General features: G+C 39.3%; 1 protein-coding gene and 1 pseudogene across 2 annotated transcripts in view; both read right to left on the bottom strand.

The window, feature by feature from the left end:
• Window positions 1-1,151: 1,151 nt before the first annotated feature.
• On the bottom strand, window positions 1,152-2,107 carry LOC309957400 (protein-L-histidine N-pros-methyltransferase-like; annotated as a pseudogene). Its single transcript has one exon. The product of its transcript is annotated as a protein-L-histidine N-pros-methyltransferase-like (transcript).
• Window positions 2,108-10,153: 8,046 nt separating this feature from the next.
• The window catches only part of PTGER3 (prostaglandin E receptor 3), a gene marked incomplete at both ends in the record, with an annotated part of 66,028 nt that continues 52,695 nt past the window's right edge, over window positions 10,154-23,486 (bottom strand). The window contains 1 exon segment of the mRNA XM_082863455.1: window positions 10,154-10,223. Within this exon segment, the coding sequence (XP_082719581.1) occupies window positions 10,154-10,223 (70 nt within the window).

The following is a 23,486-nucleotide window of genomic DNA, read 5'->3' as shown; positions in this document are numbered from 1 at the left end:
GACGTTTTATCAAGAAGAAGGTTTCCTGATAGAAGTGGTACTTGAGTTGAAACTCATGGAAGATGAGTTAGGATTAATCATGTACAGAAGAGGAGAAGGGAGTATCCAGCCGAGAAGGTACATTATGAGGAAAGTACAAAAGGGTTGGACAGCAGTTTGGCATTGCTGGAAAACAAGGTGGATGTGGAAGAGGAGACCAGAGGCTCAGCAGAGACTAGATTGTAGAAAGCGCCATAGACTAAGTTAGGTTGTTTTAACTTTATCCCTAAGGTTATAGGAAAAGATTAAAGATGTTGTGAAGGAAAATAGCATAAACAGATTTTCATTTTATTAACAAAATATTACTCTGACAGCAGATATGGAGGATGATTAAAGGGCCCAAGACCAGAATCAGGACATGGGTTACTGGGGTAATTCAGATGGGAAATGATGGAGGCATAGATTTAAAACATGGCAGTGATAATGTAGAGAATTGAGAAATACTGGTAGGATTAACAGAACTTAAAGGAAAGTTAGATATATAGAAAGAAGATTAACTCAATCTTTAATTTTTTTCCAAAGTCATATTTAAAAATATTACTGTTTTCCCTATTCCCTCCAAATTCTCTTAGTATGACATTTACTTAATTTTGCTTGAACATCTGTTTCTTTTTTTTATCTCCAAAAAAGTTTATTAGCATGATTAAAAACATTTTCTTGAATAACGATAGAAATTCTAAACATGAAAGAGTATCAGTGGCTATATCCTATAACCAATATTTGCAACTGGATGGACAGCTTTATTGCCAGTCTTCATTTTATTAAAAACAATCCATATTTATTGGTTTCATGTGAAGTCATGACTATTGCTTTGCCTGGGAATGAGTCCCTACTGCAATTAAGTATAAAAAATATCTTCCATAATCGGAGTGTGACCTGCATTACTGAGTAAAGAGTTTATAAAAATCCTCAAAGAGTTGGGTTTTTGTTTTTTAAAAACATTCCTTTTACACACTACAAAGAAATAATTAGTATTTTGGCTTTTAAAATTCCTACATGATATTTAGAATGGTAGTCCCCAAAGGTCCTCCCTTCACATAATTGAGAACACAGACCCTCTTCCGGAGCATACATTCTTGGGGTGGACTCTGAAGACTTCAACCTCCACATGTTTATACTGGTTTGAGAACAAAGACAGCATCATCCAGAACGTAGTAGTCATTATACATGTCACCTTCACACAGGTATGGCAGTCTAGTGAAAGCTTTGATAACAAAACCAGCTTTTCTGAAAACTTCAGGCAGACTATTCACTTGTTCTTCCCAGTTCTGTCCCTTGATTTCCAAAATTTCTGATGGTTTATCTCACTTGTCACCGTTTTCCACATAGGGATGAAAAGGTAAGACCAGAGCAAGGATGACCCTGCCTCTAGTTGGCTCCAAGACACTTCTGATATCTTTTAGCAAAGTCAGGGGCTGATCACAGCGGTCCAGCAAATTCAAGCAGCTGATGACATCATACTGGAACCCTGTATTCTGAAATTCATTTATACCAAGTACTCTGTATTTCTTCTTCTGAAGCTGCCATATCATAGTTTCAGACAGCTCAGTGGCGTAAATTTCTTCAAAATGAGGGCTCATTATTTTTGTGACTTCTCCATCTCCAGCACCTAAATCAAGAAGTCTATGCGTTTTCCAGTCTGGATTAATTTTAAGCAGTCTCTGAAACTGATCTGGTGAAAAGACAAACATTGAGCCTCTTCCTAGCAACCCATTGATAGATGTTCTAGACATAAACAGGCTAAAAACAGATGACACAAAAGAGTGATATAATTGGATAAATAGCCAGCCCGGTTTCTCAGTGCTGTTGTTTAAGAAGATCTGTGTTCCTTGATCAAGGTAACTCTGAACAAAGACAGCCCGGAGTGATTCACATAATTTCTCTTGTTGCACGCATACTACTGGTGGTTCTCCTTCCTGCCGCTCGCGGCGGCCGCCGCCGGCCCGCCGGGGCCGCTCGTCATGTTCACGTACAGGGAGCGGGTGAGCGGGCTCCGCAGGGTCCACATCCTCTGCGCCAGCCACGCGGACGCCAGGCTCAGACACAGCCAGCCCGCGAGCAGTCTCATCGGGGGCCGCGGCTACTCGCTCGGATCACCGCCGGCGCCGGGGCAAGGAGGAGGACGCGCCACCGCCTCCAGCCGCCGCCGCCGCCACCCAGGATCGAGCCATCGCGCCCAACTCGCCCATCCAGCCCCTTCAGGGACGAGGCCCGAACATCTATTTCTATTCTTTACCAGAAGAAGCAGGAGCCTCTCCCACCACCACCACCACAACAATCAGCAAGTAGTTATGGAGCACTTATTACTAAATCATACTTTGTCTAGTCTTGTAACAAATTTACATCCCTTTGCTTTAATCCTGAATTTCTATTGGTAGTCTCTGTTTGGTTTAACCCTGTATTTTACATGGCATTGTGGTTTTTTAGTGTATAATCTCTTCTTCCCTTCCTGTGCCATAGTATTTTAGTGCTTATTGCTTAAGTTCTCGTGTTTTCTATGTATACCTGCAGTTTTATTCTTTATTATTTTCTCTAAGTAATTCTGAATAAGTACTTCTTGTCTATTTCCAAAGCATTTACAAAGATTTAATATTTCAATTATAAGTTAAATACACTGATAAAAAAACATGATCAGCAACCACTAACTTTCTTTAAGAAATCAGCTAATGACTCTTATTCATTTACTATGGCTCTGGTATACTTATTTCGAAAAGGAAAACACTATACTTTGCTCAAAAAAGTAATAAAATGAAAATTTTCTACTGCCCTCGTATGTGCAAATTATGTTCATTTTATTCCACAGCCTATATATCTTCAGCAATACCTTCATTTACTTCTAAGTGTAGTAAAATTCAGCTCATATACCAATGTAAGAAATAACTTAGCTAACCAAAAGACAAGTTAGTTTTATATGTAGTTTCTATCTCACTTATTTTTTTTTCTAACAGCAATCACCCCATATTCAACAAATATTTGCAGTTGTTTTCTTCAAGAAGTCTAAAGAAGACTCTCTGCACCACTCAGATTTAAAGACTGACCAAAACAGCACATCAAAGAGGAAAAGTAAATAAAGAATCAACTGTCAACTAAATGCTACCTTTCCCTATATTGTGCATACCTAGTGTCTTAGGCATCACTCATGTAGATTGCAGTCTGGCCACTTAGACTTGCCATCAAGTTTTTATTGAGCAATTTCTATGTGCTTACCACAGTGCTAGGCTCTGTAGGTACAAAAGCAGAGGTCCTGCTCACAAGGGGCTTACAATATGGTTGAGTATTAAAAAAAAAAAAATTACAAAAGCTCTTAAAAATGCATATTGTACAAATTGTTTTTATATAAAAGCATTTCAGATAATGACAATAAAATAAAGTCTTAGAACATGAATAAAGAGAGAAACATTTTAATCCATGGGGTAAGCCTAGACATATTTTGAATTAAAATATTTAGTAAAAGCCTGGATTAATGAAACACATAAGTACAAATATTTTTTAAGGCAGCTGTTAAACATTTTTCATAGTAATTAATTAAAAGCATATCAAGCAAGGTATATTTTATTCAGATCCTTAAGGTGTCTGAATAATTACAATTATCTTAACAATAGACTTCTTTTAAATGTGCTTCCAACTACTGAAGATGTTGAAAAAAAATTTTGTTCTCTTAAGTAGCTTATATGGTTTCCTTATAACCTAGTTTTCATTATTTATTTAATTTTTAAAAGTCGTTCTTGTAGACACTAAAAATGTAGACCAATTCAACACTGTCTGAATTTTCATATATTTCGTGGACCAAGGTCCCCTTATAAGATACATATACACATTTACATACAAAAGATAATGACTTTAACTCCTCCTTCCTTGGGAGAATTTGGATAAATATAACTTCTGATGGAAACTCAGTCTTCTAACTCTAATATTCCCTGTTTCCTTTCCTTGCCCTTGCTCTGAGATCTCAGCATGGCTTGGCATGCCTCCTCACATTACCCTGTCCCAACCTCGTTTGGGAACAGCATAGCTGGATTTTTTTTTGCTTTCATTTATTTTGTTTCACACTGGGTTGCAGTGGTGCTGAATGAAATCACTGGCTCTGCAATAGAATGTTGGTAGAAGTAGGCAGGAGTTTATTTCTTCCAATGCAAAAGTCATAGGTCTATATGTAGTCAGGAACCAGGTCTATACAGCCCATTTTTTGTGGTGTCAAATACTGTTGTACTAGAGCTATGAGACCCATGAAGAAAATATAAGAAATGTGTCTGTCAACCACGAAATAGAATTTTGTCAAGGGAAAAAAGACAGGTATAATGAAAATATTTAAGGAATAATACAGTAATTATCGAAATGAGCACTATATAACTTCAGAGCTGGGGAGAGAGGTAAGCAGATAACAAAGACATAGTAGTCCTCCCTTATTTTCAGGGAATATATTCCAAGACCCTAGTGGATGACTGAAACCACAGATAGTACTGCATCCTATATATAGTATGTTTTTTCCTATACATAAGTACCTCTTTTAAAGTTTAATTTATAAATTAGGTACAGTAAGAGATTAACGAAAATAACCAATCGTTATTGTACTAGCTTTTTTTCCTTCTTCACAATTTCAAGAATAGAAGAGTTCTTCTTATGTAGATTTTAGCAACCTCAGCATATTTTTTTTTCTTTCCTTATTAAATTGAGAACTTTCACTTAAAGGAAGCACTTTACACTTAAAGAAGCACTTTACAATTTCTCTTTGGCATATCCGAATGGCCAAGCATCACTACTCTTGGGCTTTGGGGCTATTATTATTATTGTTATTATTATTTTTGGCCACACCTCACAGCTTGGGGGATCTTAGATACCCGATCAGGGATTGAACCCCAGGCTGGTGGCAGAAAGCGCAGAGTCCTAACCACTGGAGCACCAGGGAATTCCCTGGGGCCATTATTAAGTAAAAAGCATATTAAGTGCTTGAACCCAGGCACTGCAAACCTCAACAGTGGATCTGATAACTGAGTGGGCTACCATGTGACTAATGAGTGGGATACAGGGGACAAAGTGATGATTCACATCCCAGGTAAGACAGAGCGGAACCCTAGGAGATTTCATCACGCCTACTCAGAATGACATGCAATTTAACACTTATGAATTGTTTTTTTCTGGAATTTTCCACTTAATATTTTCAGGTTGCGCTTGACCACTGGTAACTGAAATCACAGATAAGGAGGGGCTTCTGTACTTAAATTGTCCAAGGCCTAAGGACAAGGTGAGATTCGAACATGTGGGAGATGAGTAGGTTTTGTGTGGGCAAAAATAACCATGAGGTATTAGAATCAAGAAGAATAGCATCCAGGGATCTGTTGTTACATAACGTTGATTCTGTCCATGACATTTCAGCCTACAGTCAGGAAGCCAGTTTATAGTTGAAAGTGAGAACTCATATTATACAGTTGGAGGTAAGTCTAGATAAAGAATTAATCACAGTTAATTACTGAGTTACTTATTGAGTACCTATTGTGTTACACTCACTTTATGTACCTTTTCACAATAACCCCACAGGTAAGTATTATTGTCTTTAGTTTACAGTTTAATTCATTGAGACTCAATGAAATTAATTAACTTTCTCAAGTTCACAGAGCTAATGAGTGGCACAGCCAGATTTAAATCCAAGTTTGATTCCAAAACCCATGCTTTTATTACTAGATCACATTGTCTTATAAATGGAATATCATTGTAATAAGTCTCACATCCCACTGTGCTGTAGGGAGAACAGTAAACCTGGAATCAAAAAACTTAAACTTGGATCTGAATTCCTCCTTATGTTAGCTAAGTGACATTGGGCAAGCCCTCTGTAAACCTTACCCTCTTTTGTAAAAATAAAATAGTAAATAGATGACAGCTAGACAACCACATAGCTAGATGATGGACAGATAGGTAACAGGAGTATGGATATTCCTACTGATGGTCTGTAAATTCTACTTGCTCAATAAAATATGTTGAATTTAAACCTGAATAAAGGGATTGTGTACAGCATCAGTTTCGTACCAGTTACATGGTGCTTGAATTTCAAAACATATTTAATGAAAATAATTGTAGTTTGAAGCTAATTCACACTGGTTCAACTAGCCAGAAGGAATGATTCAACTATTTTGGTTTCATCTCATTGACAGAAATGACAATAGAGTCACAGTATAGGCTCCTATTGCAAAACTACTGATACCATATTATCATCTCTTTCTAAGATATCCTCGTAGGTGACAGCATGGCCCTTAGGTGCCTAAAGAAGGGACACTCAATAAATATGTGTTGAATTAAGTGAATGGGGTGAGGGAAAAGAAGGAGGAAAGGAGTGGGAAAGAAAGACAAGAGAAAGAAATGTTGGTTGAATTTATGAGCAGGTAAGTGTACATTAGCTGAGAGATAGTAGATGACTCAAAGTATTTTTTTAAAGTTCACAGAATTTATTTCAGACAAACTAGACCCTTTTATTTCATAAAAAAGTAATACAACTTGGGCTTCCCTGGTGGCGCAGTGGTTGAGAGTCCGCCTGCCGATGCAGGGAACACGGGTTCGTGCCCCGGTTTGGGAAGATCCCACATACCGCAGAGTGGCAGGGCCCGTGAGCCATGGCTGCTGAGCCTGCGCGTCCGGAGCCTGTGCTCCGCAGCGGGAGAGGCCTGCGTACCGCAAAAAAAAAAAAAAAAAAAAAAAAAAAGTAACAAAACTTGATAGTTGATAACTATGTCATTTATTTTGTCTTTTGTATGCCACCCAAGAAGAAATTGTAAGAAATGCTGAATTGATAGTGGTGGATCAGAGGCTGCACCTGGATTTTTTAATGCTCCAACTCAACAGTTCACCCCTTAGTTTCATTATTATTTTCTATGACATTTCAAGACAGCTCTTCGTTGCATCACACCTTTCAGTCTTCAAAGACAGAGAAATAACAATTATGCTGATTCCTGAATTACTAAATGACATATAACCAGAATACAGACTTAAGGACTTTTAGTTCCCAGCTTAGCCCAGAAGAACACATCTCCAAAACATTAATCACACATTTTGCATAAATATCTTTGGTCATTGTACCCTCCTGCCTTCATTTGGCATCCTTTTCTATCTCGTGAAGTTTATGTCTTATTAATTGAATTCTTGCTCTCAGTAAGTTGACTTTTCACTGACAAAATCTTTTACTAATTTTACAAACTCATATTGTAAAATCAAAACTACCATAAAATGTAAAGATATCCACATCAGTTGAGATTCACATAAGGGTTTGAAGTTGGGGTAAAACTCATGAAGGATGGGGTTTTCTTTTTCTCATTTTTTCATCAGTCACCACCTGTGCAATTGTGCCCAGCTTCTTAAATATATACTCAAAATCCAGTCCCAGAAACCAATTTTTAATACTCAAAGACACATATTACAGTAATAAACTTGGTCTCAGTGGATATTACTGACAAGAAAAAACATTAAAATTTTTTTAAAAGATGAAAAAGAAGAAAAAATCCAAATCAAAATATAAAATTCTTCTTCTCAAGTAGGAAGAAATACACAAACTCATGGAAGCAGGAATTGCAATAAAAAGTCCAATTCCGTTCTTTCATTATCTGTTAGAATAAAGAGAAAAAGATATAGTAAGCATGGATAGGAATACTTTTGTTTTTGTATGGTGTGAGGACTAAGATGTAAGTGTGAAATATAATGTCTTAGACATCAAAACATTCTTGTTTGAAGTAATTACATCTGTGTTTTGTAAATAAAAGCAATTTAAATAATTCTGGATTTGGGATCATGTAAGCCTCCAGCTCATTTAATTACACTAAGTGTATGCTTTCATTCTGAGCAATTTTTCTGGTTTCCAAGATTGTAATCCAGAAGAATAATCAAATTATAAAACTATATCAATTGTATAAACATTGAATGGTCAAATAATCTTGCCTTAAAAACAAGCCCTAATCAGTATATAACCACACTCTAAAAACATCAGGAAGAGTACTGATTAAAAGAGCCATGAAATACAATTTTTCTCCTATCAAACCAACAAAGTATTGTTTGTGTGTTTTAAGATAACATACAGTGTTGGTTAGAATAAAGCAAAGTAGAAACTCTCACACATTGCTGAAGAAATTTTAAATCTCTAGTAATTCTTTTTGAAAGCAGACTATAGGCATCTTTCAAGAATATTAAAAATTTATATATTATTTATTCCTTAAAGTATACTTTTGGTAAAAACAATCACAAATTTTTTTTTAATTCTGCATTTCAGTCTTTGGGTAATAAATACAACTCTATTCATCATGGTGCCAAATTTGAACACACATAATGATTAAGTAAACTACAGTATATTCTTTTAATAGGCTATTACATAAATATTAAAGTTAGTTTAAAAATAATTTGTAAATAATCTGAGGAATGCTTATTTTATGTTAAATGAAGTAAAAAAACAAGACACAATAATGAGTATATATTATCATAAGTATGTAAAACTAAATCAAGGAAAGTGTAGGGGAAAATGAATAGAGAAATACACTAAAATGATGGTGGGTTTTTCTTGAGTAGTGGAAGTAAAGTTTAGTAAGTTGCCTTTCTTTCTAATTTTCTTTATTTTCCAAAGTTCCTATAGAGAGCCTGGCTTATTTATATAATGAGAGGAAGTACGATAAGATTTACTTTAAAAAATTAAAGGTGGAATTAGCATGAACCTACCAATAATGAGATGGGAGCTGGGTATCTCCCTTCTTTTCCCTTCTTTTGTTTTCCAGGGGATCTGTGTTCATAGCAAAACAGTGCCTGTAATATGTGTATTACAGGCAGATATCCAGGGGAAGGATATAAGATCGTAAAAGTGAGTTGAGTAAAAACTTTATTGGCCTTGTGATTTTTGAGGTATGTTCCAGAAGCAACCAGCTTATTCTTATCCTTTGGGCATTGTTGCACAGTATTTATTGAAAAACACATTTAGATCTTGCCCTGAAGAACAGAAGTGATTATCTCTCAGTTACTGCCACTATGGGAGAACAAATGGTCAAAGAAATTGAGCTGCTTGAATGTCCACATCTGTTATAACAACTTATATTGAGTAGAGGAGCTTTTGTACCCAGATGTACCCAGGGAATGAAATAAAACGAACATGCTGACTTTCCATTAAAAATGAAGGGTTCAACTTATTTGAAAAGACATGTGCTATCTTTGAAAATAAATTAAAACTTTTTACATGCTCTCATTAAAACAAAAAAGATCACACAATGCAATGATACACAGAAGACTATTCATTCAGTTAACCCTACAGTCAGTAACAAGAATATTGAAAGGAAATGTTTGAGGGAGGAAATTAATGCTCGAAATTTAGTCTGACCAAACGTGCATCACATTTGGCATTATGTTCTGCTTTCTGCAATGTGCATTCATTGAAATATATGTTTTATACAAAATATATATAATCGAAAGAGCAAGTAAGAGTGTGCTAAACACATGGTGAACATGCTGAGTTCTGGTGTCTAAGCAAAACAGGGGTCACTTAGCTTTAAAATACTCCTGGAAGGATGGGATTAACATGTACACAATACTACGTACAAAATAGGTAACCAATAAGGACCTACTGTATAGCACAGGGAACTGTACTCAGTATTTTGTAATAACCTATAAGGGAAAAGAATTTGAAAAATAATATATATATATTATATATATATATTTTATATATATATATATATATTATATATATGTATGTATAACTGAATTTCTGTGCTGTAGACCTGAAAATAACATGACATTGTAAATCACCTATACTTCAATTTTTAAAAAATTTAAGAAATACTCCTGGAGACTGTTCTTACTATGAAAAGTGATGTGCAGGCTCTTTCACTACATGAGAGTTGGTCAGTTCCAAGAGCAGCCTGGAGCCAGTCTCAGAAAGCTTAATTGGAGGAAATGTAAGTGAAGTTGTAAAAAACAACAGTAGCTCCTCTGGGGAATCTAGTCCTCCTTAATCAGATGTGTGTGCTTAGCTTGCATTTTAATTCTTAGAGGTATTCTGCCTTTGTAACATGAACTCGGATCAGAACAGAGAGATGGGGGAGGGCTAAGCTGTAGATCCAGACTGCTTCTACATCTCACCTTTCCAAGTTGTCACTCCACATCAAGGTTGAGGAGCACTGGTGGGGTAAAGAGGTGGAGCTGGATGCATAGTTGTTTGTGTGGTGCCTGATCTGTGAACAGACAGAGGGTTTCAGTGGACGAATTATTGATTATGACTCCTTTCATCAGATGACACTTCCCTGAACATTTAAAAAAAAACAGCAGAGCCCCAATCCATACATCAATGCCCATCGGTTATGACCGAGTAAAACAAAGATGTTTTAGATATCATCTCCCCAAGACTGTCTCATTCCTGCCTCTGTGCTTTGACCCACACTCTATTTCTTCCCACACTGACACACCAGAGAGCACACCAGAGAGCACACCACACTTGAGAGCAGAAATCGGGTCTAATATGACTTCAGGAGCCCTAGAACATTTATCACAGCATTTGTTAAATGCTGAATGAAAGCTCACTGACTTCAAATGATCTTTATACGTAAATCTAATTCTACCATTCTCCAGCTTTCAGTGGCTTCCTGTTGCTCTTAGGGTACAGATCAAAATTCTTAACATTATCTGCTTGATCTAGCCTCCAGCTGCAACTCCAGCTTTGTTTTGAACCTTTTGCTACCGTGTGCTCAGGCCACTCTAGCCGTCCAGGAACATCACAAACAGGGTCATCCTCCTGCCTACCTCAGGGCCTTTGCACTTGAAGCTTCCCCTACCCAGAGTGCTCTTCCATTCCCTCATCACCTGGCTGACTACTACTTGTCCTTCAGGTCTTAACTTGGAAAATCACTTCCTCAGAGAATACCCCGTTGACCAGGACTGGTCTCCCACTGTGTAACCCACTATTTTCTTTTCAAGAATTCATTGTAGTTTGTAACGACTAGTTACTTGTGTGATTATTTGTTTAACACGAGTTATTATCTCTAGGTTACAAGCTTCCTGAGAGCAGAAACCATGCCTGGTTTAGCTTATCACTGCCTCTCCAACAGCTACCACAGTGCCTAGCACATAGGTGACCGTCTGTAAGTATTTGTGGTCTGAATGAACAATGCTGCATAATTTGTCCTGAGGCCCATCCCTCAACAGCATTCTACAAATAATCGCTTAAATTCATTCGATGCAATAAAATATTGAAATATACACATTTCGACAAAGTTGAAATACATAAAAAGAAAATATACCTGAAAATTTTTCCTTTTTATACATTTCTTAGTAATTCTCTTACAACAACTAGCAAAATGAAATGAAATCCTTATAAGAAATTGTTACAAGAAAGAACAAAAAGAAATTGAATTCAATGTATCCTTAGTCAGTCTTTTTTATCAGATTGCTAGAGTCCTTTTGTTCTCAAGAGTATAGTTAAGATCATCTTAAATAGCATGTCCAACCCAAGTGGCGTGACATTATATAAAATGTCCAGACAGACATGTGGTTCTCCAGTTCTTGACTGTGTTAAACAAATAGACATTTTTTATTTTAGGAAGGCAGTGTTACTTGAAGGACAATAAAATGACATGTCTTCATTGCAACAAAAAAATATAATTTGGCCAATATCTATTTCAGAGCAAACACAAGATGTTCAGGGACACTTTTTATAGAAACATTGTGGATCTGGAAGAATGGTCAGAGTAGAGGTCAAAATAGAAAAGAAAAACAAAACAGATTTTCCTCTTCATTCTCTGAGATTTTCAGAATCGCCTGTGTGCCTATGTATGAGAAGACCCTTCATATGTTAAAGAGCAATCTGGTTAGGTTGGGTCCCTTCACTAGAGGACCGCTAAGTTTCTCTTCCTGCTGTCATGCTGCTTAGGTTCTCATTTAGAGGACTGCTTTAACTAAGTAAATACACTTGGGATTGCATTATTTGTTGGCCCAACTTTAAGAGCAAATATAACAGTAGGCATTTGGGTATCATATGCCTGTCCAATGTCAAGTAGCAGGAAAAGAAGGAACTAAAGAGAAATGAGGCGCTGCAAGGTAATAGGTGAAGAGCCATGAGTTCTGAAGCATGGTATTATGCCCTGTTCCACTCCCTAATCCACTCCCCTGGTGGAACCCATCTCCCTTATGGACATTCTCCGTGATTCACTCTGTCATTCACATTACAAAATTTTGCTTCACGGTCACACCTAATTCTGCAGATTACTCTGCCCCTGCATTTCATGCCAATTTTCTCTCCTGTGTGTCTGTTTTATTTCACTCCTTCTCTCCAGTCTTCACGTCATTGTTCAGATTCTCACCCTCATTCTTCTTGTCCAGTGTATCAATCTGAACTATATGAAATTCACATTTTTGTTGGATCAACAATGGTTGTATATTGGAAATTATACCTGATTTAACCTAATAACAGCCTTCTAACTAACTAGTGTTTCTGACTGGAGTCTTTCTTTTCTCTAACACATCCTTTGTATTGTTTCCAAGGCAAACCTTGGCAAATCCTAAACATCTTTGAAGGTTCCCCACTGCTACAGGATAAAGTTCTGAAGTACCTAAGGTGTACCACTGAGTGGTTCCAACCTCCACTTCTGGGTTTATCTCCTGCTTCTCCTCTTCGTGTGACCCTTGATTCAATCCTGTAAACTACTCACACTTCCAGAAACCTGCCAATGCTCTTTTACACCTAATTACTCTGGAGTTTGCTATTCCCTTTCTAAAATGCCTCTCTCTACTTCTGTCCAGAATCAATTGTACTTTTCCTCCAAGATCCAGTCTTTTGTTTTCTCGGAAAAGTATCTTTCCTTCTATCATATTACCATGGACTTGTATATATTATTCAAGATGTAATTATCTCATTATATTCTACTGAATTGGCCAAAATGTTTGTTTGGGTTTTTCCTTAACATCTTGCAGAAAAACCTGAACAAACTTTTTGGCAAACCCAATACTTATGAGTGTGTCGGTTTCTCACTTTCTGATTCATAGCAGGAGCCCAATAAATGTTTGTGAGTAAAACAGCATTCTAAGAAATGATTGGCTCTCCTCAGTGGTCAACATTATGAGGCCAAGGACTAAGCAAATCTTTTGGCACACATAAGAACCTACTAGGTAGAAATCACCTTATCAGGCATGATGATATGTTCATATTTTAAGTTTCTTTTGACTCTAGAAATGTGTAGTCTCTGTATGTCCCATATAATACTTGAGAATATCCATGGTTACATTTCACCTAACTATATATCTCTCTAATTCACTGGACTGGGATGAAAGCACTTAGACACTCAGTGCACTTTTTTGAATGAATCAATGAATAATAAGTAAGGACTGTCTTGTGCTGAGCACTCCCAGAAGCAGAGCCTGAGCCAAGGGCTTGTATGTAAGTGACTTATTAAGGATGTACTCCCAGGAGAAACAGTAAGGGAGTGGGAAAGTAGGACAGAGAAGGAGAAGAAGCCATGATATGGTGAGATTTTAGGTAATTCCAGTCTCAGTCTGAAGCTTTGGGAAACTCTGGAGTGTAAACTACACTTCAGCGTTTATCCCATCTCTAGACAAAGGGTCTGGGCTTTCCTACTCCCATACCTATAAGTCATTGCTGCTTTGGGGAGGAGTAAAACTCATAGGTTATGCTGGTTCTGCCTGTGGGTGAGCCTCTGAAGGTACTGGTGTGAACAGTTAACAGCAAAACAAGCAGAAGCTGGGGTTGGGTATAGAACTGGTGTACGGGGTCCGACAGGTTCTGCATAGGGATCCAGTCATGTGGGATACACTCCAAGCAAATATTTGGCAAGTTAAGTTTAGCTGGTAGTGGAGGAGACTGCCCATGTGTGTAGACTGGGATGCTCTGTTCAGCGGGGTGTCCTGTTGAAAATAATTTTCTTCACTCCTGCTACTGATGCCTGGACTCCCTTTAGCTAGCGATAAAACTTCTTAATCTATATCGAGAAGCAGTACTTAAAAGGGAATTACCTTGGGTGGAAGGAAGAAAAGGTAGAAATATTTATGTCAGGCAATGCCAAACTCTTTTACGTTTAATCCATTTAATGCTTTACCCCTTTAAGACACTGAATTTCATCCACATCAAAGTATGAGTCTTTCCTGAGAGCGTAGGATTTACAGGCGCTAATGGGCCTCTCTTAGACATCTTAGTTCTTACCACCATGAAGATACTGTCCAGCTCAAAATAAGTCCTCTTCCTCTTGTTTTAGCTAAGCTTATAGCTTTGTGTCTTCCTCCCAAATTACCAAATATGTATAATACCCAAGCTGCTAGCATAGCTGGTCCTCTCTCTGGATATGAGAACCCAAAATTTTTCAGTTAAAGCAGCTTTATTTACTCAGCCTTATTACAGGATATGTTTAAAGGTTCCTGTTAAGATAGAAAAGACTATCTGTGTGTGTGTGTGTGTGTGTGTGTGTGTGTGATCTTCACTTTGAATTTGACTCTTGGACCAAATTATTTTCCCGTGGCAATTGCGATAAAAAGATTGATGTATGAGTGGCCACTCCAGTCACCTGAACACAACCCAGTTGGGTCTGCTGCCATGGCTTGTGGGTAGACCCTGGCTGTTAGTGGTTTGGCTGAGGATGTCGTATGCCTGTGTTCTTGGAGCCACCCTGCCTCTGTCTAGTGAACCCTGCATTAGTCTGTCTGTGAGGTTCCTTTCAGAATGACCCAGCTGCACCACAGAGTTCAGACTACTCTTCAGCCTGTTGCTAAAGTTCTCTCTGTTTACTTCGCATCATCTCACTAATTTCTCCCCATCCACTGTTTGATCCTGAACAGCTGAGGTGTATTGTCTGATCTATTGTCTTCAGAATTTCAATGCCAGATGTGTAATATATTATAAAGGCTAGCTGAATTCCTGAGGAACACAGAGAAATCTATTTGATGATTACTTACCTTCCATCATCTCTAACTACCTGTGTCCTTGTTATAGATCACCCTGCACCTATAGCTAACCCTCCCTCTTCCAACTTTCTGTTCACTGGCTCTATTCCACTGCCTTCAAAAGTCATAGGCTTCCCTTATCTTGGGAAATAAAATACACACAAACACCTGTTCTTGAATGCTTGTCCCTTCCCCTTTCTGTAAGTGTGGTCCAATCTCTCGCTCCCTTTACCACCAGCTTCTCTACATGATATATCTGCTACTCTTATTTCCTCTCCCTTCAACTCCCTCCTAAAAGACAGCCCCAAATTATAAAGTTCTTTCCCTTTGTTGGACACTGTTCTAAACATTTGACAAGTGTTTATTCTTTGAAGTTTGCACTACTATCTTCTCTCCACTTGACAGATGAGGAAACTGAGGAAAAGAAAGGTAAAATAACTTGTCCAGGGTCACCCACAGGTAAGTGGCAGAGCTTGGATTCAAATGCAGACAGTCTGGTTCCAGAATACATGCTAACTACATTCTACATTTCCTCTATAATTGGATTTCATCCCAGTGACAGTAAAACTAGTCTCTTGGAAACTTTGGAATTTACTATCATATCTGGTATTGTAGTACTTGAGCTAGATACACCTATGCTGCATACTAAGATCTAATATTTACAAGATCGTCCTCTTTTTATACAAGTATAATGAAACTTCATTAATTTGGAATGAACAAATCGTTCTGATGAGGGCTGAACTAAATGTTGTATTTTTATGATGTATAAAAAGGGGTTAATTGGGGACTTTCCTGGTGGCGCAGTGGTTAAGAATCTGTCTGCCAATGCAGGGGACACGGGTTCGAGTCCTAGTCCAGGAAGATCTCACATGCTGCAGAGCAACTAAGCCCATGAGCCGCAACTGCTGAGCCCATATGCCACAACTACCGAAGCCCGTGCGCCTAGAGCCCGTGCTCCACAACAAGAGAAGCCCACGCACTGCAACAAAGAGTAGCCCCTGCTCACCACAACTAGAGAAAGCCTGCACTCAGCGATGAAGACCCAACGCAGCCAAAAATAAATAAATAAAATAAATAATTTTTTTTTAAAAGGGGTTAATCGATCAAAGAAATAAGTAAAGCATGTAAGTCAGTAGGGGCAGAATTTGAACTACTCCAGGAGAAAAAATATAGATAATTTTAGAATATTGAAGTGCAAATATGTGACAAAGTTATTTTTTATAACTAAAAAATAGAGCTAGCTAGCTTGCAGCAAAGTCTTGCCTGGAATTCAGCCTCCTTATTTCTGTTCCATCATAAGGCCCCATAATCAATCTATAGATTTGATTCACTTGTAAACACCCCCAGAGGATAACAGTTATTCAGCAAACACTTGTTTCATAAAAAAAGAAAGAGATGGATAACTGAGAAGTGTGAAAAACTAAAATGTGACCTGGCCAATTATACTAGTCAGTGAACCCCACAAGGACAGAGATTTTTATCTGTTTTTGTTCACTGATGCACCCCCAGTGACTAGACCAGAGCCTGCCACAATGCAGCTTAATTACTGTTTAATGTTTAAATGGTTTCTATGTGTTTTTACATAGAGTGCCTGCAAGTGGGTGGATATTGTTTCCATTTTATAGATGAAAAAAAAAAAATAAAAGCTCAACAAAGTTAAGTAACTTGCTCAAGTCTAGACCTAGATCCAGGACTAGAAACTAGGCCTTTTGCTCCTAGTTCATTACCTAACAGTAAAAATACTGCTTTCTGATTTTTAAAAAATCAGTTAATTATTCTGTATAGGGATAAAGATAGATATGGAAGCTTCAGCAACATTCTAAGGAAATGCGTACCGCTTTATCTACCGTCATTATGCACTTGCTGGTCTCGGAGTGAGGCATCGCTTCTACTCTGGGTCCTCCTATTCCACACTAGCAAGAAGAAGAAACAGGGCTTCCCTGGTGGCGCAGTGGTTGAGGGTCCGCCTGCCGATGTAGGGGACATGGGTTCGTTCCCCGGACCGGGAAGATCCCACATGCCGCGGAGCGGCTGGGCCCGTGAGCCATGGCTGCTGAGCCTGCGCGTCCGGAGTCTGTGCTCCACAACGGGAGAGGCCACAACAGTGAGAGGCCCGCGTACCGCAAAAAAAAAAAAAAGAAAAAGAAACAGTTTTGCTTCTTACTCTTCAAAGCTTTCCTTCCCTTCATCTTTCTCTTCTCAGAGAGATGAAAGAGGTAGGTGCAGCGCCTTTTTTCTAACGATGGTCCTCATGCTCTCCCTGAGACTGAGCAGGTAAGGCTACATAAAGGCTCTAAAGTCTGACAATCTCCTCCTCAGTAGAACTTCATCTTCAGGTTTTTATAGCCTTACAGTCCAAAAATATTACACTGAAACTCGGCTATGTGACTTCCAATGCTTCTGTTTTAACCTAGTCTTTTAAAGACGTTCTGCCTTTTTCTCCTTCTACAACATTAAAATGTGTTCTAAAGAGAATAGACCTTAAATGTAATTCACACTGGTTTCCTCAAAATAGTACAGATAGTAGAAACCCTAAGAATTCAGAGAAAGGGAAATAAAAGTGGCTTTTATTTTGGGGGTTGAGGTTTCATCAAGAGGTATAAGGTGTGAAAAGAATTGGTAGGGAGGAGGGGGAAAGCTTGAACAAAGACACATGCTTGAATATACAAGAGTCAGAAAAGCACAAGTGGGCTTCCCTGGTGGCGCAGTGGTTAAGAATCGGCCTGCCAATGCTGGGGACACGGGCTAGAGCCCTGGTCCGGGAAGATCCCACATGCCGCGGAGCAACTAAGCCCGTGCGCCACAACTACTGCGCCTGCGCTCTAGAGCCCGCGTGCCACAACTACTGAGGCCCGCGCGCCTAGAGCCCGTGCTCCGCAACGAGAGAAGCCACCGCAGTGAGAAGCCTGCGCACCGCAACGAAGAGTAGCCCCCGCTCGCCGCAACTAGAGGAAGCCCGCGTGCAGCAACGAAGACCCAACACAGCCAAAGTTAAATAAATAAGTAAATTTTAAAAAGAAAGAAAGAAAGAAAGAAAAGCACAAGTGCAGCTGGCAGTAATGGGCACTTCACTTTGGGACTAAGACTGGGTGAAGCTGGGCAGCAGCTGAGGAGGCAGAACGACTTCCCACCTCAGAGAAGTCTAAGACTTTGACACAATTTGAGGGATTACAGACTGATAACTGGTAGCCAGAAGCAGGAAGGAAGGCTAAATGTTAAAAATCCCATTCTGTATTACTCAGCCATAAAAAGGAACGAAATTGGCTCATTTGTAGAGACGTGCATGGATCTAGAGACTGTCATACAGAGTGAAGTAAGTCAAAAAGAGAAAAACAAATATCGTATATTAACGCATATATGTGGAACCTAGAAAAATGGTACAGATGAACTGGTTTACAGGGCAGAAATTGAGACACAGATGTAGAGAACAAACGTATGGACTCCAAGGAGGGAAAGTGGCTGGGGGGAAAGTGGCCAAGGGGGATGGTAGTGGTGTGATGAACTGGGAGATTGGGATTGACATATATACACTAATATGTATGAAATGGATAACTAATAAGAACCTGCTGTATAAAAAAATAAAGTGAAATTAAAAAAAAAAAAGAAATCCCATTCTGGGAGGAGCATCCCAGACTCTACAGGGAGCAATGGTTGCTCTAGCCTCTGGCTCCCAGGGAATACTATCCACCCCTCTGCCACACCTGTTACAGTGCCTGCAACATCCCCTTTCACATCTGGCTTCTCAGGAGACTCGGAGAAGCTGGAATATCAACACTGAGGTTGTACCTCACCCCCGAAATTTTCTTTATTTCATGCTACAAAGTAAGTGGGGGGAGGGAAGTTTTCCCTTCAGAAATCTGGCTTACATTATATAAATGAAATATGAGAGTTTCTCAATACCCTGAAATCTAGCCAGCCTTTTGTGGGTAATATCCAGAGGCGGGGAAATTTTGACTGAATACTACTTCTCTGTAAGAAGAATATAATAGTTTCTTCCACAGCATTTGATAAAATCTTTGGATACTATACTTCCCAAGAGCCAATTTAGTCATTTTTCCACTGCTAAGAAAATTTAAATCTCTTTTCCAACTAGATTTTTTTTCATTAGTAGGGCACTTATAATGCATTTTACTTGAATATTTATTTCAAAATTCCAATTCCAACTTATCACCAAATCCAAGTGATTCTTGGGTTTTTTTTTAATGTATCTGGGAAATCCTTTCTTCCCTAACCATTCTGCATCTTTCTTAGTTCCTCCTTTATTACCCACCCACAGTGTCACTGCAACCTTCTTTAGTACCCTAAGTGATTTCTCTGCCTCTAGCGTCTGCTATAACCCAGCCCTCATAAAATCCCACATTCAGCTTATGGCATCGAAAAAAAATGGATTCTAAAACAAACCTGGTTAGAATCCTGGTTCCAATAGTTATTAGCTGTGTGACCTTGAGGAAGTTAGTTGAATTTGCATGGCATCAGTTTCCTCCTCAGTTAAATGGGAACAGCAGTAGTTCTACCCCATAATATTATCAGTAGGATTAAAAGGGAGAATGTATAGGAAGTGCTTAAAACAGAAATTGACACGGAGTAAGCTCTCAGGAAGTATTAGCTATTTCAACTACATTGGACATGTCATTCGTTATAACACCTGCACCTACAGACACTTATAAGGGAAGTTCCTCTGCTCACAGCCCCACTGAAGGGGTATCCACATCCACAGGCTACCATATTTTGTACAAGGATTCTGCATATCCCAGGAATACCCAGTTGGACAAGGTATACAAACCTAAGACATAGCCTTGCCAGTCAAGGAACAATGAGCTGACAAGGCAGATATTTCCTCTCTTGAGAATCCGAATTTGAAAATGTTGAAAAGATAAGGCAGTTAGCAGCAGGACCAGTGCCATGAGGAAGCAGATATTGTAAGTAAAGAAAAATTATAAAGGTAAGAAATTATATTGACAGTGGAGAGAAAGACTTGGCAGTTGGTAATGGAAACACGATCAAACAGGTAGAAAATAGCTAGGTCCAATGATGCTGGAGGATTAGCAAGGAACTCATTTATTGCAACAGTTGATTCTCTGGATCCTCCAACTCCAGGCCATGATATTCCATTATAATAAACCTCCCTTGCTTGAGCTAACCTGAGTGGTGCTCCACTTCTTACATCGCAAAGAGACTAAATAACAACATTGGCCATTGCAGACACCTTAGTTGATGAGTTGGTAATTGGATCCCTAATTTAGCAATTCTTACTGCCCATCAATCAACTCACTGCCCTCCAATTCACCCTGTACACTGTCCCTACAATTCTCCTCATCCTGAATGGGCTCCCATTCTTTTTTTTTTTTTTTAATTTCTATTTATTATTTTTGGCTGCGTTGGGTCTTTTTTTTTTTTTGTGGTACGCGGGCCTCTCACTGTTGTGGCCTCTCCCGTTGCAGAGCACAGGCTCTGGACGTGCAGGCTCAGTGGCCATGACTCACGGGCCTAGCCGCTCCGCAGCATGTGGGATCTTCCCGGACCGGGGCACGAACCCGTGTCCCCTGCATCGGCAGGCGGACTCTCAACCACTGCGCCACAAGGGAAGCCCTCTTTTTTTTTTTTAACATCATTATTGGATATAATTGCTTTACAGTGATGTTAGTTTCTGCTTTATAACAAAGTGAATCAGCTATACGTATACATATATCCCCATATCTCCTCCCTCTTGCATCTCCCTCCCACCCTCCCTCCCTATCCCACCTCCCCTCCCTATCCCACCTCTCTAGGTGGTCACAGAGCACCGAGCTGATCTCCCTGTGCTATGCAGCTGCTTCCCACTAGCTATCTATTTTATGTTCGGTAGTGTATATATGTCCATGCCACTCTCTCACTTCGTCCCAGCTTACCCTTCTCCCTCCCTGTGTCCTCAAGTCCATTCTCTAGGTCTGCATCTTTATTCCTGTCCTGCCCTTAGGTCCTTCAGAACCATTGTTTTTTTTTTTTTAGATTCCATATATATGTGTTAGCACATGGTATTTGTTTTTCTCTTTCTGACTTACCTCACTCTGTATGACAGTTTCTAGGTCCATCCACCTCACTGCAAATAACTCAATTTCGTTTCTTTTTATGGCTGAATAATATTCCATTGTATATATGTTGGGCTCTCATTCTTTGGGGGAATATGCACAGCCTACTTTTCTTTCAAGAGCTAGGTCAAATCCCACTTTCTCCATGCATACCTGGGTACCATACCAGACAGAATTGGATCCAGGCTTGCAGAACCTGAAGAATATACAACTTTCTTTAATGAAATGAATATAAAACCAGACCTCGGAAAAGGCCTGTGAAATGAGGGGCTTTGAGGCCTGAGCTTCATTAGCTTAACCATATGTCTGCCTCTGGTACCAACTCAGGAGGAACTTTTCCTCAGTGAGATTATTCTACCAGGTACATTTACAGCAACTTGTATAATCACACAGAGCTGTTAGATAAATTATTACAGTCTTACACCTGGCCTCCCACTTTGGGAACATCATTTGTGAGTGGGCTGCAACATTCTTCCTTCCATTTGGCTAGAATTGGGGTTATTCGGACATAGCCAAAGTCACTTGGAAGTATCAGTATCTCCTGATTGTAAGTTCCATGGAAGCAGGGTTCACATCTATTTTGTTTCTGCATCATGCTCAAATATCACAGCGCCTGGAACAAAGGATGAACTCAATAAATATTTGCTGAGTGAATGAATGAATGCATGATCTTTTCATTAAGATTCTAGTTCTTTAAAAGCAGGGCCTGTACTATAAAATACTCTCTAACTAACTCCAAAGAGCCCAGCATGATGTATGACACAGAGTGGCACTAGTTAGTATTTGCTGGCTGACTTATAATGCACTATGTATGTATAAGGGAGATTTTTTTTCTTTAAGCTTGGTGATAACCATGCACACCTGGTCAAATTCACAACCTGCCTTATCTTGTATGCACTCCCCAGGTCTATAAAAGTAAACCATGCAAAAGGAAGAACAATTGATTGGCATCAACAAGATAGTAGACTAGAGACTAACCCTTTCCTACACCATCCTTGCTGCTCTCTGATTCATTGGATTTGGTTGGTTTGTTCCACATCTGGAGTTTTCTGGTTCTCAGAACCAGGAGGATATAGCCCTATACCCAGACATAGACTTTATTCTGAGCCTGGTTCCTGAAAAATCCTGGCCTGCAGGGATTTATTGTCATGGAGAACTTGAGCTGGCCAGAGGCCTATTAATGCCCATAATTGTCGGTTTGAATAATGAAAACTTGTTGTTACTGGGTATACAGTACTGTATGGCCTAGCTATTGTAGCTATCTGTTATGTTGCTAATTCATTTAAATAATAACATTATTTAGATTGATCAAAATAACAAAATTATTTTAACTATTCAAAATTACTGAGAAAATAAAGGTAACCTAGGAACTCACAACCTACTCGCCAATTGAAAGGGAAAATATTTTTTAAACTTATTTTTTCAAAGATGGGAAAAAATGAAGTTGTGCAGTTCAGAAAAATAGGGGAAGTATTTTGAGGAAACAACAACAATATTCTTTGAAGCTTTAAATACCTCCTAATTATTTTTTGGATCAGTAAAAGTATTGTTTCCCATTTCCTCCCCACAGCCATGGGAACCGTTCCATCATCATAGCCCCAGGCAAATGAGACCAATTTAAGAAGGAGGAAATGGCATGGAGGCAGTCAAAAGCCTTTCTAGTGCTAGGAGGTGGGGATGATATAGGAAGAGAAGCAGGAGAGATGTCTTTACTTCTCCACCACAACTGCCTCAGCATCAAACCCCACAAGTGGGAGGGTGACAGAAGAATAGAAACCTCAAGTAGAAAGAAGGGATGGTTACAAGTCTTTGAGGACACAGTCTCAGAGTGTGCCCTGGCACATGTGTGTGGATACTTCTGGGGAAGGGGAATAGCAGAGAGAGGCCATGATGATTGTCTGGGTGCCCCCAGCCCTCACATGGTAGAGAAGGTCCCCCAGAGTCTCCCTGGGGTTCATGGAAAAGAGAAGAAAGCTAAGCGCCAGAGGAGCTGCCATGGAGCTGCTATGTTCAGGACCAGAGTGACACCCTGGCAGAGATAGCAGGTCCTATGGGTTGGATAGCCCAAAGCAGTTTCCAGAGGAAGGAAGTGGCAGAGCCTTGAGGGTCTGCTGTGCCAGTGAGACAGCAATAGGGCTGAGTCAGCAAAGTAGGACCACAGGGCTCAAGTGTGCTGAGGAAATAGTTCACAGGCTTCAGCAGCCCTGAATCAACAGGGGATGCCAGCAGCTACCCAGCAACCAGGAAGACCAAAATCAACTCTAGAGAGGGTAGGGAGGACCCAGCGGACAGAACCAGGTCTTCTGTGTGGACAAGCTGCCTCTCTATCTGCCCCCATTGCCATGAGGGAATATGTCTATTCCTTCACACAGATGCCATCTTGGCTAAGGAAAGAAGGAGCTGGGAGAAACCATGAAGAAAGAACACATCGCTCAAAGAGACTGAGTTAATGCAAACTGAGAAAACAGATGGACAACATACCTTCAA

This window comes from Leucopleurus acutus, assembly GCF_964270905.1.
Source record: "Leucopleurus acutus genome assembly, chromosome: 2".
Classification (NCBI taxonomy): domain Eukaryota; kingdom Metazoa; phylum Chordata; class Mammalia; order Artiodactyla; family Delphinidae; genus Leucopleurus; species Leucopleurus acutus.
This window is presented reverse-complemented; position numbering and strand designations above follow the sequence as displayed.